Source organism: Amphiura filiformis, chromosome 11 (genome assembly GCF_039555335.1).
Source record: "Amphiura filiformis chromosome 11, Afil_fr2py, whole genome shotgun sequence".
Classification (NCBI taxonomy): Eukaryota; Metazoa; Echinodermata; class Ophiuroidea; order Amphilepidida; family Amphiuridae; genus Amphiura; species Amphiura filiformis.
In genome coordinates, this window is record NC_092638.1 from 39,394,925 (window position 1) to 39,412,771 (window position 17,847).

General features: G+C 36.3%; 1 protein-coding gene across 2 annotated transcripts; it reads right to left on the reverse strand.

The window, feature by feature from the left end:
* LOC140164001 (uncharacterized) lies at window positions 1-12,852 on the reverse strand. 2 transcript variants are annotated; one of them, XM_072187286.1, is made up of 5 exons: window positions 12,801-12,852; window positions 5,113-5,264; window positions 1,780-2,129; window positions 937-1,041; window positions 1-390 (listed from the first exon to the last, which is right to left on the reverse strand). In XM_072187286.1, the coding sequence occupies exons 1-5, from the start codon at window positions 12,812-12,814 to the stop codon at window positions 109-111; spliced, it is 903 nt and encodes a 300-aa protein (XP_072043387.1). In that variant the 5' UTR covers window positions 12,815-12,852; the 3' UTR covers window positions 1-108. The 2 variants fall into 2 exon arrangements, with proteins under 2 accessions (XP_072043387.1, XP_072043389.1); XM_072187288.1 differs by lacking the exon at window positions 5,113-5,264.
* Window positions 12,853-17,847: the final 4,995 nt, after the last annotated feature.

A 17,847-nucleotide genomic window follows, 5' to 3' on the forward strand; every position in this document is an offset into this window, starting at 1 on the left:
CCAAGGCAGAAGCGTCAAACCTATGTTTATTAACAACCGCCCCAGCTGGCGCAATGCACTCGACCCTCTTAGCACACTCAGTTAGCGGCTCTAAAACTCTCTCAATCATCACAGAGTTGTTGACGATGAGTTGTCTGTTTGCCGCGACATGAGGTGTGGCATTTTCGAATTGTAATATTCAATTTTGTTTACGTCTAATTCTTGATACATATTCGCATGGGTGAAGTAATATTGATGTCTGATATCAGTATTGAGTTTAGGATCGTAGCCGTGGATATGCGACATGTAACCATGGTGTAAATGTAGATAGGGTAAGACCGATCTAAGAGAGCCTGTAAAACGAACGGACGAATCACCCCAGAAAATTGCACCGAATTCACGCAAAGTCTCCTGGAAAGTAATGAATAAAAAGAATTATACTAGAACTTGCCTAAAAGTAATGTAAACCGATTGACAGCATTATGCTTCCCTATTTTACTTCATCAAAATGCAGAGTTAAGTATCAGATGAAATCGGCTTTTGTTTCATAACTTCGTGATTTCTGCATCATTTGACGTCATTGATATCTCAAATTAAAAAACATCCTTGCGCAAATGTTCGAAATCCACCCTCATTCAGTGGCGTCCGCAGGTTTTTCAAAAATGGGGGCCAAGGGGTTTCCTCCGACTGCTCAAAAATTTCCGGATCGCTTCGCTCGCCGTAATTAATGACCCCGTAATTTCCCCCCTACTGGGTGAATGTCCCCCGATTGGCTGACAAGAGTCCCCCCTATCTTGTGGACACCACTATCCTCACTTTGACCGTGGGTTCACGTTACGGGTATCTTATTTTTATTGTGCATAATGGTGAATGAAAAGCACTAAAGATATTCACAAAAGAGCTTTATTTTATTTTATTTTTGTAAAGTCTAAGGACTTGCTTCAAATCTTTCCTTACCCGTATGATAAATACTTTCCAGGCGTATGTATGAAGATTTTTCGTGTGCGGTGGGTATTTATCAAAATCAAAATTACGTACTTCAATGCCACAGAATTTCTTCACCTGCAGTAAAGAATTAAAAGCAGCAGGTTAAAAGAAGGTTGACAAAGTGTTCTACCGATGGTTCGAGGGGTTAGTGCAAAAGGCCCAAATGCAATAGGCATTTGACACTCTTACAGAATTAAATCTGTAATGATTTCCACGTAGATGTTGGCAACCTTTTTAAATCAAAATTAGCCTTTCTTTTCAGACCGATGTACCAAATCTGTATTCACTTCAACCAACACATCTTAACAACCAAAATCACATTTTAAACAAATAAATTTTATTTTGCAGCCGAGATTTAAAAGGGTAATGTCCATATCCTGGCACGTAAGATAACAGATATGTGATGGAGGTAGAACTTTTTTAATGACCCTCGTATATTACACATCTAACATATGACACCAGATAGCTACTGCAGATACGATATTCTACTACTAACCCCTGAGTTACTGTAATAACCCGGGAGAAATATACCGTGGCCATCAATATGAAGTCTAATAATATTTACTGTCTTGGTAGCAAATTATGTCATAGTATAGATAAATACTCGGCTATCGAGAGATACATCTCACAACAAAGCAGAAACAATAGGTAACAATTAACCCGTGAGTAATTGTTGATTCGAAAAGGTTATTATGATCTTATAATAAGTTGTTATAATATAAAGTTATTATTATTTTGAGTGTTATGTCCCTATACCTCTACTGTTTAAATTCGTTAGAAAACATAATGCTATTAATAACTTGAAATTCTTACCTTTGGTTTTGTTTTTTGTTTAATCCCCAAATCATAAACAACGATTCGTTTTCCGGGCATATGTTTTTGAATCGATGCAATCATTCCTTTCGCTTCTAAGACATGATTTTCAGAAAATGCCGTCACGATGACCAAACGCTCCCAAAGCTGATCCAATGCAGGCATTTCTTTATCACAGTCAATAATAAATTTCCCTATTTCTTGTCGTGTGGTGATGTTGTTCGGTTTGTGTTCGGATTCTTGATGGGATTCGAACTCGGATTTCAGTGTGGGTGATCCCCGTTTAGATTGCAATGGTAATGCTTGTATAAAGTCGTTTTTATCGTTTGGTAAGACATGTCTCTGATTTTCTGTGGGGAAACAATAGCAATTCAAATTCAATTATTAAGTAAAATAACACAATAAAATTTAACATAATTTAGTAAATACTAGTTTTGAGGTAAATTCTACTAAATTATTACGAGGTTCTATACTTACATAGCGTTATAGCTCGTTATGTAGAATTTATCCTGTGTGTAATATAAATAAGCCCGTATCCCGATCATTCTGGAATTCTTCTGTGCCTAGTGGCACCCAAAATTGATTTGTGGGAAAGGGCGGAGGGCTGGGATGTAAGGAAAACTGAGGTTTAGGCCTGACACCAAAGAAACCTTCATTTCGTCACGTTAAAAATAACGGAAATAAGGCCATAATAATTATAGTGTACGTTTTCGATAAGTGTCTTTACAGTGGCGTAGCCAGTGGGCGGGGGTCAACAATGTGCGTGGGAGGTGAAGAAACAAAGAACATCCCAGCAAACACAAAAACGTTTTAAAAACGTTTTAAATAAGTTATATTTTGGCTTTTGGTTTAGGTAAAAACGTTTTAATAACATTAAAATGTCGGGTTATATAAAGGTCATGATAACGTTTTAAAACGTTTTGTATGAAAACAAACTACAACAATATTTTTAAATGTTTAACAAAAATGTTATTGTAAACTATTTTTGCAAACATTTTTGCCAAATATTTTGTCAATACTTAAATAACATTATGTTAAAATATTTGAATCCAGCAAACACAGAAATGTTCTTAAAATGTTTTTTTCAAAACATTTTAATAACATTTAAATGTCGGGTTATATAAAGGTCATGAAAACGTTTTTAAAACGTTATTACAAATATTTTGGGCAAACATTTTTTCAACCCCAAACTAACATTCTGTTTAGAATGTTTTGTATCAAGTTTTCAAGAATGTTTTTGGAATGTTATTAAAACGTTTTTATACCCTTTATATAACCGGACATTTAAACGTTTTCTGTCAAACATTTTTATTTGCTGAGCAGTAGATTATCAAAAAACGTTTTGTAAGGTTGTGAAACCGTTTTATACTCTTAATATACCCTTTATATAACCCGACATTGAAACGTTTTCTGACAACCTTTTATAACCTTTGGCGAATGATGTCGTAAACGTTTTGTGTTTGCTGGGATGTCGATCAAATACTTTAACTACCCCCTCCCCCAGTTTTTTTTAAAGATTTGGCCAAAAAAAGAAATTGTGGTCCACAATTCACATATTCCGCCAGCAAAAATATTTCCGTCGGAACATTTACAAGTTGTGCCCCCCACACCCCCCCCGTTCCAAAAACCTGGTTACGGTGTCTTAACACATTTCGACGATGATTGTAGGCGGAGAAATGAATATAATTATTTAACACGCCGGAGACATTTATTGCTCTGAAAACGAACTCAATTTGTTTAACATAAATAAAAAGTAAGTTCGATGTCTTATTTGGGTTCAGACAACTCTATTCGTCTAGTTTTTCTATCCACAAAATAACGTAGAAGGTAAATGAACAAACCAAAAGATTGATGACGTCCTATGAACGAAACTAGTTTCGTGGAGTGGAGAGGGCCAGAGGATGAAGTAAGTACTACCCAACACCCCCCTGGTTAACATTGGTTAACTAGATGCAGTTAGCAGAGCAGTGTGAGGAAACATGACATCACTGCTCTATCACTGCTAAGATTTCACATTTTATGTTATTTTATGTTATCTATATAAGGTGTGAATTATCCTTTATACACACATCACTTTTGTTCTGAAATCGACCAAGTAATAATGAGACACACAATTTTAAAACACCGTCTTTTGTACAGAAATCAATGGGATTTAAAAAGTAAATAAAAGTGGCAGTTGAAACTCTTGTGATAACACTTTTACAATGCATGATGGGAAGTACTTAAGTCATCCTCTGGGGGAGGGGTAAAATAATATATTACGTTTATAAAACGAATGCTTCACATTTGACAAATTTGTAATCTTTTACTCTTCAAAATAGTTATTTAAATCTAAAATCAATCATTACATATTCTAAACGAAGAAGAGTAAGAACCTTTGCTGTTCAAACATTTGTCAAGAGCTTATTTGACACTTTGTTGTTTCAGTATTTCTGTTTAAATATGTCATGTGATCAAGTTTGAAAACTGTAAGAACAGCATATGCAAAGGTTTGACTACAAAAACGATTCTCCTATAAATGCATCTACGCACAGTTTCCACCTCGATACACCCGAACACGGATATTTCCAGCACAGCGAGTCTAGCCTAGTACACAATCTGTGTTATACTACACGGTTGAGTGCATAGCATCATAAGAGCTGTGTGAGATCTAGTGGAAAATAGGATTCTGTGATTTGTTTCTGTCAAAACCTCAAGTGTTCCCTTCATGCAATAAGAATTCTTTTTATATCAAACGAAAGCTAACACTTCCCCCTAAAAATAGGTCAACAGATAACGCAATTCAATGTTATAGCAAGGCGAATGTGGTAAATCTGTTAAAAACTACCTATCCAAGCACATTTTTTGACCAAAATATAGGTTTTAAAAGTGCTCCTTACACATTTTCAAATTTTATGTCATTAAATGAAAGAGCACACTTTAATATTGTCCATATACTAGCCTCATTTTAATGAACAATGGCCGATTCTCTTTAAATTGCAAATGGTGTGCAAATAGTTACTATTTTCGCCTCTTTTGTCATAAGGTTGTAAATTCAATGAACTATGACTTTGCTGAAGACCGCATACAAATTGATATGTAAATGGTTTTTATGGAAATTACCGATCTATAGCAATGTATAGGGGTAACATTGTATTATAGTATGTCCATATTAAAATACCCCTTTCGCATGCCCATATGGACACGTGTCCACATTTTCAACATTTCAGGAAAAATCAGAATTACGTTTCAAGCAGGAGGTACTAGTCATCAGCCAATAGTTTCACTTATAGGACTTCGTTGATCTTTCCGTTTGTTCTTTAAATGCAGTAGCTATATTGTTTATTTTAATACCTGATCGTTTTGGTTCTAAAGTGAACTTCAAGTGATTGTAGATATAGACTATGGACGCCAAACAAAGCACACCCGTGATAAATCCTGCGTGAAACTGTGACGACGTTATTCCCCGCATCGCTGCAGCCCTGTGAGTTGTTACACAGGTCAATCTGGTGGATCAAAATAAAAACAAATCATTTTAGAATTTCTACTTTTTCATGATTGTAATGCCCAGTGGTGTACTAAAATACCACGTGAAAGACTAAGCCTGAAGTGCTTTAATTACAGTAAAATGAATGAATCATTGAATCAGTCATACTGCAGTTACTGTCCGTTTTCCTATACACAATACACAGTGCTCTCACCATTGACGCGTGACTTCTACAAATGATGTATGTTGGAAGAATGGGCACTTGCCTAGTTAACATCACTGTGTGAAAAATAACCAGCCAATATTTAACTTATTCTCCAAACTTCTAGCAAATATATTTCTCTAACATGACCTAAAATTACAGCTAGGTTAGATGTTCAAAAATAGTCGCACTTTTGTAAAATATGAATGAGGGCAAGGCGTAGCTAGCCAACTCCCCGTGTTAATTGAATGGAGATTTGACCGAAAATATTGGTATCGGACCGCTCACTTCTGAAGGATGCCACAAAAACACGGTACAAGCTACATTTAAACTATTCTCTGGCAATCATCGTGATGAGTTTCTTATATAGTATGCCGAAATTGGGTACTGTAGGTGATTGACAAAGGGTCGCACTTTTCTGATAAATAAGTGACAGTGAACATGAAATATCAGCGCCCATCATACTGCAGTTACTGTCCGTTTTCCTATACACAATACACAGTGCTCTTTCCCATTGACGCGTGACCTCTACAAATAGCCCTACGTTAAAAGTATGGGGATATGACTAGTTAACGTCGCTGTGTGAAAAATAACCGGCCAATATTAAAAGTACTCTTCTAAAGTTCTAGAAAATACAGTTTTTAACATGTCCTAAATTTTTAGCTAATTTAGATGTTTGGAAATATTCGTACTTTGGTGTTTTAGTTAATGTTATAGGTAATAGTACATTGCCTAGTTAACGTCGCTGTGTGAAAAATAACCGGCCAATATTAAAAGTACTCTTCTAAAATTCTAGACAATATAGTTTTGTAACATGTCCTAAATTTTAGCTAATTTAGGTGTTTGGAGAGGGTCGTACTTTTGTGTTTTAGGAAGGATATGTAAACGACAGATAACACCAAAAATATGAAGAAATTATTTCCAAACCGTGTTAAGTCAATAATCATTATGTTGCTCATTTTCAAGAATGCTGGTTTACAAAAAGCACGCCATTGTCTCATTTCGTGAACAAAGCTACACATACCATTGTTTCCTTTCGTTTCCTTTATAATCGGTTACCCAACTGAAGCTATAATACAAACTTTATTGCGATATCGCACATGATAACAGTCACATGTGCACAGCCAGAGAAGATCCGATTTAATCAGTTGAGCTGTTTCAATGAGTGTTATCTTGGTTTAATAGCTTTTAATGGGGTTAAGTCCTGCAAAGGTCGAGATGAATTCTACTGTAGACATGACTGCATCATGTAAACCCAAGTTAGTAGCTAGTTAGTGGAGGCCGTCACGGGACTGATTATTGATTATTGAAGTGCCTTATTAATAGATACACACGATTTAGGGCAAGAAAAAACCGGGACACTTTTGGAGACATCATCATCATCATCATCATCATCATCATTCATCATCATCATCATCATCATCATCATCATCATCACTTTCTACATTTTTTCTAAACAACATACTGTTTTAATAAGATTTTTTTCTTAAAATGCATGTAACTATAATTATTGTTTAGAGCGTGATGAAATAAAACATCACGATTTTCATCACAAAACAAATATAATGCATAAGAAATCGTTTGCTTTAGAGCGTGATGATGAAATAAAACATCACGGTTTTCATCACGAAACAAAGTAATACATAAGAAATCAATTTTTCGTGAGTGATGAAATAAAACATCACGATTTTCATCACGAAACAAAGTAATACATAAGAAATCGTTTGTTTTAGAGCGTGATGAAATAAAACATCACGATTTTCATCACAAAACAAAGAGCAGAACCACCTGCTACCTATCAATGCGTGATATATTCCACTACATTTAACAGTTAAATGACCTTTGAAAAATAGAACGGCCTCAATGTTTCAAATTGTGTAACTTATTCATTTATGCATTATAATATAAATGATCAGCTATTTTTTCTTTTCTTAAAAGGATCGAACCCAAGTAGATCAGACCATTGGTCATATAACTATCAGACCACGAAGTAGTTACGTAACTCCGTGATGGTATCGGAACCAAGCGCTGTTTGTATGGCGATCATTAAGGTGGGTTTACACGATGAAATTTCCATTGCAAGGCCCATTACTTAGTGGGTGAGATTATGTGCTCACTGACCATGAAGCTGTGCAATTGATCGAAATACACGAAGCAATATGTGGCCATGCAATTCCATGAGCGTGGTCATAGATTTGGGGATATACTCAAAACATATTTAGTGGTTAAATTTTCATAATCATATCAAAATGGCACCTGTGCTGTCCAGGGCTATAGTTCTTTTTTTCTTATCGTGCTTCATGTTCCTCGTACAGATCAAGGAATTTCCGTGCCATAGGTGTTGCTTTGGAATTGGCCATGATGTTTTATTTGACAGCAACAGCATAGGCCTACAATGTAGCCTACAATGTTGGTGAATCAAGTTGGTCCCTACATTTCCCAAATGAATGCAGCGACCAGCTGGTGTTCATTCAGCTGATTGGCTGAAGGAGGTTAGATTGCATGCAACAACCTTGAAAGTAGAGCATGTCGCTACCTTTTTGCCTGTTGCTTGGGGGATTAATTTGCCTGATGCTTGGGGGATTAATTCCTTGCAAATCCAAAATACACGGTGCAATCTTTTTCCAAGGTCTGTGCAACAGGCAATTGCATGGAAAATTGCATCGTGTAAACCGGCCTTTACGATCACGCTATTTTGGTATGCCTTTTTTGTGTACTGATTGTTTCGATCGTGGTTCATTACTTAAGCGCGTGATCCCGTTGACATAGTAACATTACGTAACTTCGATACCGGGCTTCGATACTGAATAGTTGTTGAGTGCACATAATATGGAAAGCCATTGGGGTATTGTGTGCCTTCCAATGCGCCTTATAAAGGTGGGCTTACACGATGAAATTTCCATTGCAAGGCCCATTACTTAGTGGGTGAGATTATGTGCTCACTGACCATGAAGCTGTGCAATTGATCAAAATAGACGAAGCAATGTTCGGCCTTGCAATTCCTTGAGCGTGGCCATAGGTTTGGGATATACTCAAAACATAAGTAGTGGTTAATGATTTTCGTATTAATATCAAAATGGCTCATGTGTTGTCCTGAAAGCAAAAGATTGCCATCCTCTCCTGTATATCTATACAATTTTCCATAAATAAAAGGCTAAGGAAAACTAAGATCAAAAGGGCTAAACACCACCACCAACAACAACATAGGCCTACAAGTGTATTATAATGTAGCATGTGCACACATTTATCATGTTGTGGATGGTGAATCAAGCTGGTCCCTACACATTCCCAAATGAATGCAGTGACCAACCGGTGTTCACTCAGCTGATTGGCTGAAGGAGGTTAGATTGCATGCAACAACCTTGAAAGTAGAGCATGTTTGCCTGTTGCTCGGGGGATTAATTTGCCTGATGCTTGGGGGATTAATTCCTTGCAAAAAAGCCGGCCTTAACATGTTCTCATTGTGTTGTGGAATCCTAGCCAGTATTCAATGATAGCTATAGAGGCCTTGCGTTTATCGATTTGAACCGGTTTCTTCCCCGTAATCATGGCGCAGTGCAGTCCATTCAATCAAATGTTGTCATCAACCTATTTGGTCGTAGTGCATTTTGTTATGTGTGTGAGACGAACTGTCGCGGTAGATGCAATCATGCTTTTGTTGAATGCATTTGAGTAGTCCGCCATATTTACGGGATGATACGGCATATGCACAGCCTCTATTCAGTTGGTCGTTGTATGATTTTGTTCGTTCACTCATTCAAATTTTATTTATATCATTTGAAGACTGAGCCTATTCAGCATCGAAGTGGTTACGTAATTCTCTTGGTTACCGGATCACGCTATTTTGATATGCCTTCAAGTGCCATATACTTTGTGTGGTGATTGTTTCGATCGTGGTTCATAACTCAAGCGCGTGATCCCGTTGACATAGTAACATTACGTAACTTCGATACTGAATTATGATACATCCTCCGTGGAACAGTTTCAAACAAATATAGCTAGGGATTATTGGGGCAGAGGTTATCTTTTGAATCCTCCTAGAGGGTTATCATTTTTTTCGGAAGGGGGGTCCCAAGTTTACAAAAAGTCTGCGTCAATAACATTGCGCACCCCCTATTTCGGCAACAAAACTTTTATGATCCCAAACCCCAAAATTATATTGAAATCAGTCTTTTTGAATAAAATAACACACTTTCTGTGGTCATCGTGTGACTCCCTACATTTTGGTCATAAAACATTTTATGACCCCCTCCTATTAGGGGGTCATAAAACATTTTATGAACCCCTCCTATTATTCTTTCCAAGACTATGTGACCCCCGTATATTTGGGACCCCCCTTTTCGAATAAAATGATATACCTCTTATGACCACTGATGCATAGTATTATGACTCAGAAATTGATGTGAAGATCCACTCGCCAGTTATCTGATTACTAGAAATTAAACCAAATACATGGCCAATGGATCTTCCATCTGAGACGGGGAAAGACTCAAACAGAAACAAACGGAGAGCAAAATATAACTTCACAAATAAACTTTAATCTCTCATCATCAAAGTGATCACAACAATATAATAGATGAGTGAAATATTCTTAGTTCCTTCTCCGGCTGTGGCTGGCTGAAAACTACCACGAATAATAGTCCAGGGTAATTGAGGAGACGGAGCCGCGGAGCGATATATATTTAAATTAGCTATGGAAAGCAAATAGCGTCATAACAATAGGCAAGGACACTCGCGCGAATTGAAAGACTTGTCGCACGCGACAGTTCGTCTCACACACATAACAAATGCCTATACAATCAAATAGGTTCATTACAACATTTGATTGAATGGATTGAGTTACTCTAAAATGAAACGATAAAAACAAAGAATCATGAAAAAAGACACACAAGATAAAATAATAAAATTATATAAACAATGTTAAAGATAAAATCAAGAAAATAGAGAATAAAATTTCCTCAAATCAGAAAAAAACATTGACAGACATCATATTAAATCTGCCAGAAATTACTGCATGAGATTCGAACCATCAATCTTCTCCACAAGTTCTCTTTATCCTCACACTATAGTCTAATGCTCTGCTCACTGAGCCACAACGTATCAGGTGAATGATTACCGCATTATCATGAAAAAGTTTGTTCGATCTTGTTCATAATTGTATGTGTCGATAGGTTTCACCATAGATGAACTCCTGGTTGGGGCAGCTTTAATTAGCATGAGGCCGCATTGATATGTAAATAGCGTATTGTTATTTAAATTTGTGCCCAGACGTATTGAGGGCGACAGTCATGTAATCCAGACGGAGAATGGCTGCATATGCCGGGCATGTCAATTTGCTGAGTGAAGGCTGATAATCATCTTTCTGTATAGGTAATAAGCTAGTACATTTCGTGTACCAGTTTATAACAAAAATTAGTATCATATTAAATATATTAAATGTATAAACTTTGAAAGTTACATGAATTTGAAGAGCAGAGCTTCGAAATCTAGCTAAGTCAGGTGAAATTCTGCTGCGTGACCCCCTCTGCGTGGTAGAATTATATTCATAAAACATTGAATTGAACAGATATCATGGACAGCCAACCACGATTTATCAGCATTTAAAATATATGTTAATTAACAAAGATAAATAATAAAGAGTACAAATGGCAATTAACTAGTAAACAAGCCTGAAATCTTAAAATGTTGCCACGTGATTTCCCGAACACATGATATGTCAACATGTGACCACTATTCAGATTTACCGTAAATATTTGGAGTATGCTTGCACATCATGCACATACACTGTGCATTTCTTTACCTCCGTATAAAATCAATAATTCATGCTGGGAGCCAAGTAACATTGTATGCTCAGTGCAGATTGGTATTTTATTTTACTTGAGAGCATAATAGAAACATAAGACGAATCATGGCGCCATGATGGAAGGTCAGGTCGGGTATCAAAGGTTGTTATAACTTAAATACTACTTGTATTTCCCACCTTGTCTCTGTCACATATTTCCTTCATATTATTGACAGCAAGTCCTAATTTTGACTTTGCTATTGCAAAATGTCATTTCATATCAAATTAGTAGACTTTCTTTGAAAAAACATATCACTGGTGCCTGATGGGAATACCCGTTCGCCATTTCATTAAACTGGATCGTTTTCGCCGGGTTTGTGCCCAGATGTATTGGGGGCGCGCTATACTCTCATTGAACAGGCAAAGTTCGCAAAATTAACAACGTTGTTATTTGCCAAACTCAATTAACATGATCCAAGGGGTCGAACATGAATTATTCATAACGAGCTATAACGGATCGATAAGTGGCCTCACTTTCTAGCTAGTAAACCAGCTGAATTTTTCATAGATTTTGCGTTGCTAATAGAACAACCGTGAATTTAGTGTCACCCCCTTGGTTTCACCCTTTAACTACACGTACCCTTAATGATCAGTGATAATAGTCGGCTTTCACAGGGATGGCGCTCTCTCATTTCTATGAACTCCATAGCGCCATTAGGCGAACGTTTACGGTATTATGGCTTTAAGCGTGCATTGACAACATACATTGAAAGCCCTTGAAACGACGAAACCTAGGTATCGATAATGAATCGAGTTTTTAACAGAGTGACACGCGTTGTCAGTTATGAAGTGCTGCATTGAACTTTTACCAGCAAAATATGGAATATACGAAACACAAGATACTAATCGTGAGTATAATAGAAACCACAGAGCAAGGCTTGTATTTGGCCTTTTTACGCGTCCAATATCGTGGCGACACGTTGAACAGGTAATCTTATAATCAAGGAATTTATGTTCAAACTTCCGTAACATCAATGCGGTAGATATGACATGCATAAACAGAACTCAGCACTAAAGTGGGTGATTTTGACAGGAAGTAAGTACTGAATACACACAAATTTGGTTTTCGTCGGTGGCGGAATGGTTGTAAAGTCTTTTTCGTAAAAAGTGGGACTGCAAAATCACGTCGAATTGTCTGCATTGACGAGATTCATTAAGGTATATGTTGTTCTCCAAAGTTGGAAGTACCATAATTATTTCTTTGGAGTTTTAAACACACGGGAAATGTATGAAATTGCGTTTGCATCAGCGTTAGCTAAAATTAAAGAAGTTATTATGCTTAAGTATAAAACTGGAGAGTTTTCTGATTCACACGCACCATCAATTTTGTACCTGTTTTTTTTTTCAAACTTTACCAGACCCTTAAAATAGACAGAAAACCTTCCTGACAGTTATTACTAAATATTATCTCATAATTATTTACAATTTTTTAACCGAAATTATATATTATGGGTTCAACACTGATGATTAAAATTATTAGTTAACTATCATTAATAGTGATAGTGTCTTACCTTTTAAAAACCATCGTTGAACCCACAACATCACGGTGTCATTCGATCCAAAGCTATGCCACAAAAGGAGCTAAACTAACAAGTCTCGATCGCATGCACGTATGGTTCACAATCAATCAATAGCTACCATTGATATATTTTAAAATTAATTATAATTAGATCAATGTTAATTAAATTGTTCATTCGGCTTTCTCACCGCGTCTAACGTGCGAGGCACCACTAAGAACAGCTAGTCAATACATCAATAAGGGCCAATAAGCTTATTTCTGTTATCCGGCAACATCATCAGTATAAAAAAGTCCCTTTAAGGTTAACAACTGTTTTAAACTGTTGCGATTTGGTAGTTTACAGCATCTTGGGAATAGAAGTGAGCTTTACCAAAAATTACATTGATTATTTCATAGCGAGCGTGCAGAAGAATTCAAATATTACAGATATGGTCGAATCCAACCAAAAGTGTACACGGGCCAAAAATAAAAGTCCAATAAAAAAATACTAATCTTGAAAAATAAATCTAGGACGTATGATAGTAAATGTGACATCATAACCCAATGTACGAATACCACTAGGATGCTTTCACTATCGCAATACTAATCATGATGCAGTCATGTCTACAGTAGAATTCATCTCGACCTTTGCAGGACTTAACCCCATTAAAAGTTATTAAACCAAGATAACAGTCATTGAAACAGCTCAACTGATTAAATCGGATCTTCTCTGGTTGTGCACAAGTGACTGTTTTCATGTGCGATATCGCAATAAAGCTGGTATTCATAGCTTCAGTTGGGTAACCGATTATAAAGGAAACGAAAGGAAACAATGTTATGTGTGGCTTTGTTCACGAAATCAGACAATGTCGTGCTTTTTGTAAACCAGCATTCTTGAAAATGAGCAACATAATGATTTTTGACTTAACACGGTTTGGAAATAATTTCTTCATATTTTTGGTGTTATCTGTCGTTTACATGTCCTTCCTAAAACACAAAAGTACGACCCTCTCCAAACACCTAAATTAGCTAAAAATTTAGGACATGTTACAAAACTTTATTTTCTAGAACCTATTTAGAATAATTTAAATGTAGCTTTTACCGTTTTTTGTGGCATCCTTCAGAAGTGAGCGGTCCGATACCAATATTTTCGGTCAAATCTCCATTCAATTAACACGGGGAGTTGGCTAGCTATGCCTTGCCCTCACTCATATTTTACAAAAGTACGACCATTTCTGAACATCTAACCTAGCTGTAATTTTAGGTCATGTTAGAGAAATATATTTGCTAGAAGTTTTGGATAATAAATAAAATATTGGCTGGTTATTTTTCACACAGTGATGTTAACTAGGCAAGTGTCCATTCTCCCAACATACATCATTTGTACAGGTCACGCGTCAATGGTGAGAGCACTGTGTATTGTGTATAGGAAAACGGACAGTAACTGCAGTATGTCAATCTAAAACAAATGGTATATTCCCATTAATGCTTTTCTCGTGTATTGTAGACCACAGGGTGTCAGGAAAATACTAGCTCAACCAGAAAATATTTGTTTTCATTTTTATAACGCGAACAATATGATCTTATTAAATTTATGCTAGTTTATTTTTGAAAATGAAGTTTATGTCAGTTGCTGTATTTTATTTATCAAAGAGTATGAATCAATTTACATATTGTATAAGAAAGAGTGGGATATCTGTTTTCAGGAATATTGGGAACTATAAGCATACACCTAACACTTTATATATTTATAGTTGAAGAAACCCGGGTATTCGTGGGTAACATGACCGATTTAACAATATCTATATTGAGTTTGAGATGGTATGTCCAAATGAATAAATGTTATTACCTTAGGTCAAATTTTTTTTGATGATTTTAGCAAGATTTTGAACACTTCATTTTGATATACAAGTAGTTAAACAGCAAATTTGCGTAAAAATAATTGTTGAATGAGTCCGTATGTGGGTAATAATATTGTCCGGGGGTACCACTTACAGTTTTTGACAATTAATTTCCATTGATAGAGACACTTCATTACACAATGTCATGTATTCAAGCCCCGGCGCGGCCCAAGGACTCATGTGCACTTGGTTTATCCCGATTCCATGCTCGCTCTCGCAGGTTTTCTCCGGGATCTCCGGTTTCCTCCTGTTTTCAAAAAATCGGTGATTAGTTGTTTGGTTATCAAAAACTTCCTTCACCCATGGAATTTGGGGAGCTGCACAGATAATTGGTGGATGTTACAATCTAAGAGCGGATAGATCTGCTGAGGTTCGGCTGCAACTGGCCTAGATGATGAATTATACTTTTTGGAGTGGAGGGACTTCCTAGTTTAGTACCTTACTTCTTTAGCATACAGGGTTTATCAAAATGATTGGTACCCATTACCTCTGTCGTTAATGCAGTGGCGTAATTAGGGTTGGTAGCGCCCGGGGCAAGAAAAAAAAATAGGCGCCCCTACCCATCCTCCCCGAGAATATCTTAGACGCGGGCGGTGCCGTATAGCTAGGGGCCAAGAATACATAATGCACCCCCTCCTCATTCTTGAAACAATTGCGCGCGGAGTGAAATTTTGGACAAATAAGGCCTATGACTAATTAATTTTGGTTATCGAGTAAGTTGAATATCGCTCTTAAATCTTCTTTCAATTGATTTTGTGCTGAAATGCGCGCGAAGCGCGCAAAATTTTTGACTTTCATCGCTTGGAGGGGCACATAATCGATGCTGAATTGGTCAATTTGGCGCCCACTAAGGGTGGCGCCCGGGGCATGTTGCCCCCCCCCCCCGTAGTTACGCCACTGCGTTAAGGGCTGGGGTATGAACGTTTGGACAGTATTTATTTTGGGATATTAGAGCACATCAGACATATCGAATTGCATTCTGAATACGAAGAATGTCATTCTGATATCAAATAATTTTGACTTTTTGAAATTCGCAATTTAATACACATTAATCATTAAAAATTGATATTTTTGATATTTAACAGTAATTGAAGTAAACTTTATAAATCTGATGATTTATACTTAAAGTGTATATGTAGGTGGGATGAAAAGCCGACGATCAATTGAAAATTTTGACCTTTCGTATTGAAGATATGGATTTTTTTTTCCAAAACACAAACAAAAATTAGGTCGTTTTGGGGTAAAAATCCATATCTTCAATATGAAAGGTCAAAATTTTCAATTGACCATCGGCTTTTCCTCCCTGCTACATACACTTTAAGAATATATCATTAGATTTATATAATTTACTTCGAGGACTGTTATATATCAAAAATTTGAAAAATATCAAATTTTTATAATTTGTCATAAAATTTGTATTATATTGTGATTTTCAAAAATGAAAATTATTTGATATCAGAAAGACATGCTTCGTATTCAGAATGCAATTCGATAGGTCTGAGGTGCTCTCATGTCCCACAAAAAATACTGTCGAAACGCAATAAACGCTCATTTTAGATCCCTTAATGGAAACGGTTGCTACCAAATTCAACATTAGATCCTCTTGAAATGATTACATATTATAGTTTTATGACCTTTCATTGCATAAATCTACAAATTAGGTGGTTGCTTTACTGCATTTTGATGAGACAGTCTTGCCATACTCAATGGATATTGATGGGTACCAATCATTTTGATACACCCTGTACAGCTACTCCACACCTGCCGAGTATCCATGATCGATCCAATCGATAGGCAATTATCCTCGAGGCAATAATACCAAGTTCAACATAGATTGATCTGCATGGCAGAGGACCACTGTACGAAATTGACCATGACCATTTTAACGCATGCGCATAATCTGCATGGAATAAAAGTTACATAAATGTTCAAGTATTACAATTTGAAATGAAATAGAAAGTAATGATAATAATAACAAGAAATGTCTTTAAAAAGACAATGCCATGGATGCAGATCAACTTCATAACTTTGAATTGCAAGTACCCCGGGGCAAGTACTTGGAATGCTAGTAAATTTGAGTGTTTGGCATAACTAACCGGGTGTGAAATATTGGCATTTATTGGTAAATACACCACCAATGACATACTAGGAAATACTCAAAATTTTCATGTTGAAAGCTGAATTGAAAAATGTGTGCGAAATAGGTCTACATTTAAAAGGGCATTGCTCCATAGACAATGTGTTGTAATTTCGTTCTGGTATACCAGAAGGAAATTCCAATTTCACGATATCTTTGCAAAACGAATTAATCTGCAAGAAATATTTTGTACATAAACATTATGTAGCCAGAGGTTTCCAGTGATATAAAAATCTCAACTTTTTTTGAGAAAAGTGGGGGGGGTGATGAGGCTATGGAGCAGTTGTAATACACATAATCATGCATAACTCGCAAACGCAAAATCAGAATCAACTGACATTTTTGGAATAAGCTTTTTTCGTGGATATGTACTGAAAAATGTTACAAAAAGAGGATGCTAGGATCACAAAATACTCCTTTAATTCATACCTGTAACAAACTGCTCAATTGAAATCACATCATCCGAGTTATACAACAATCTATATTCAGACAACCTTAAGAAAGTTTGCTGCTTAAGGGATTTCATATCAATTCATAACTCCATATCTCTGCCCTTTTACCTCTTCTGTGTTTTACCATTATTTTTACCATTTACCAATGTTTGGTAAATTACAGTTAAAATCCATTAAAAACATGGTATTTTATTTGAGATATTTATTCGTAATGTATAGTTTATTGGTAGTTACACTGATCACATTATAATCAAAAAGACTGATTACTCAATCCCAGGGATTCCTGGCCTCAAACCAATCTTTATTTTCTGAATGTGTTGATTATATTGTTACTACTATAAACTGTCCAGTTGCTATACCAAAAATGTGTAAAACCAAAGCCACTATCTACCCCCAATTACTGGTATTTAACCCCCCCACCACCACCACCATTGCTCATTATTATCGTTGAATTAGTGATCACACTTGTTGACAGCTTATCAGCAGCCTGGATCAGCGGTGCAATTATATCTCTTTTTTCATAGAGCAATTGTTCAAAATGTTTAATGTCAAATGGTTCCTAAAAACCTT

Excerpts from the sequence above, each read along its gene's own strand:
- LOC140164001 (XM_072187286.1), bottom strand. Across the intron at positions 1,042-1,779 it reads AACAAAAAACAAAACCAAAG|GTGAAGAAATTCTGTGGCAT; the intron begins GTAAGAATTTCA and ends TCTTTACTGCAG. Across the intron at positions 391-936 it reads GGAAAGTATTTATCATACGG|GAGACTTTGCGTGAATTCGG; the intron begins GTAAGGAAAGAT and ends ATTACTTTCCAG.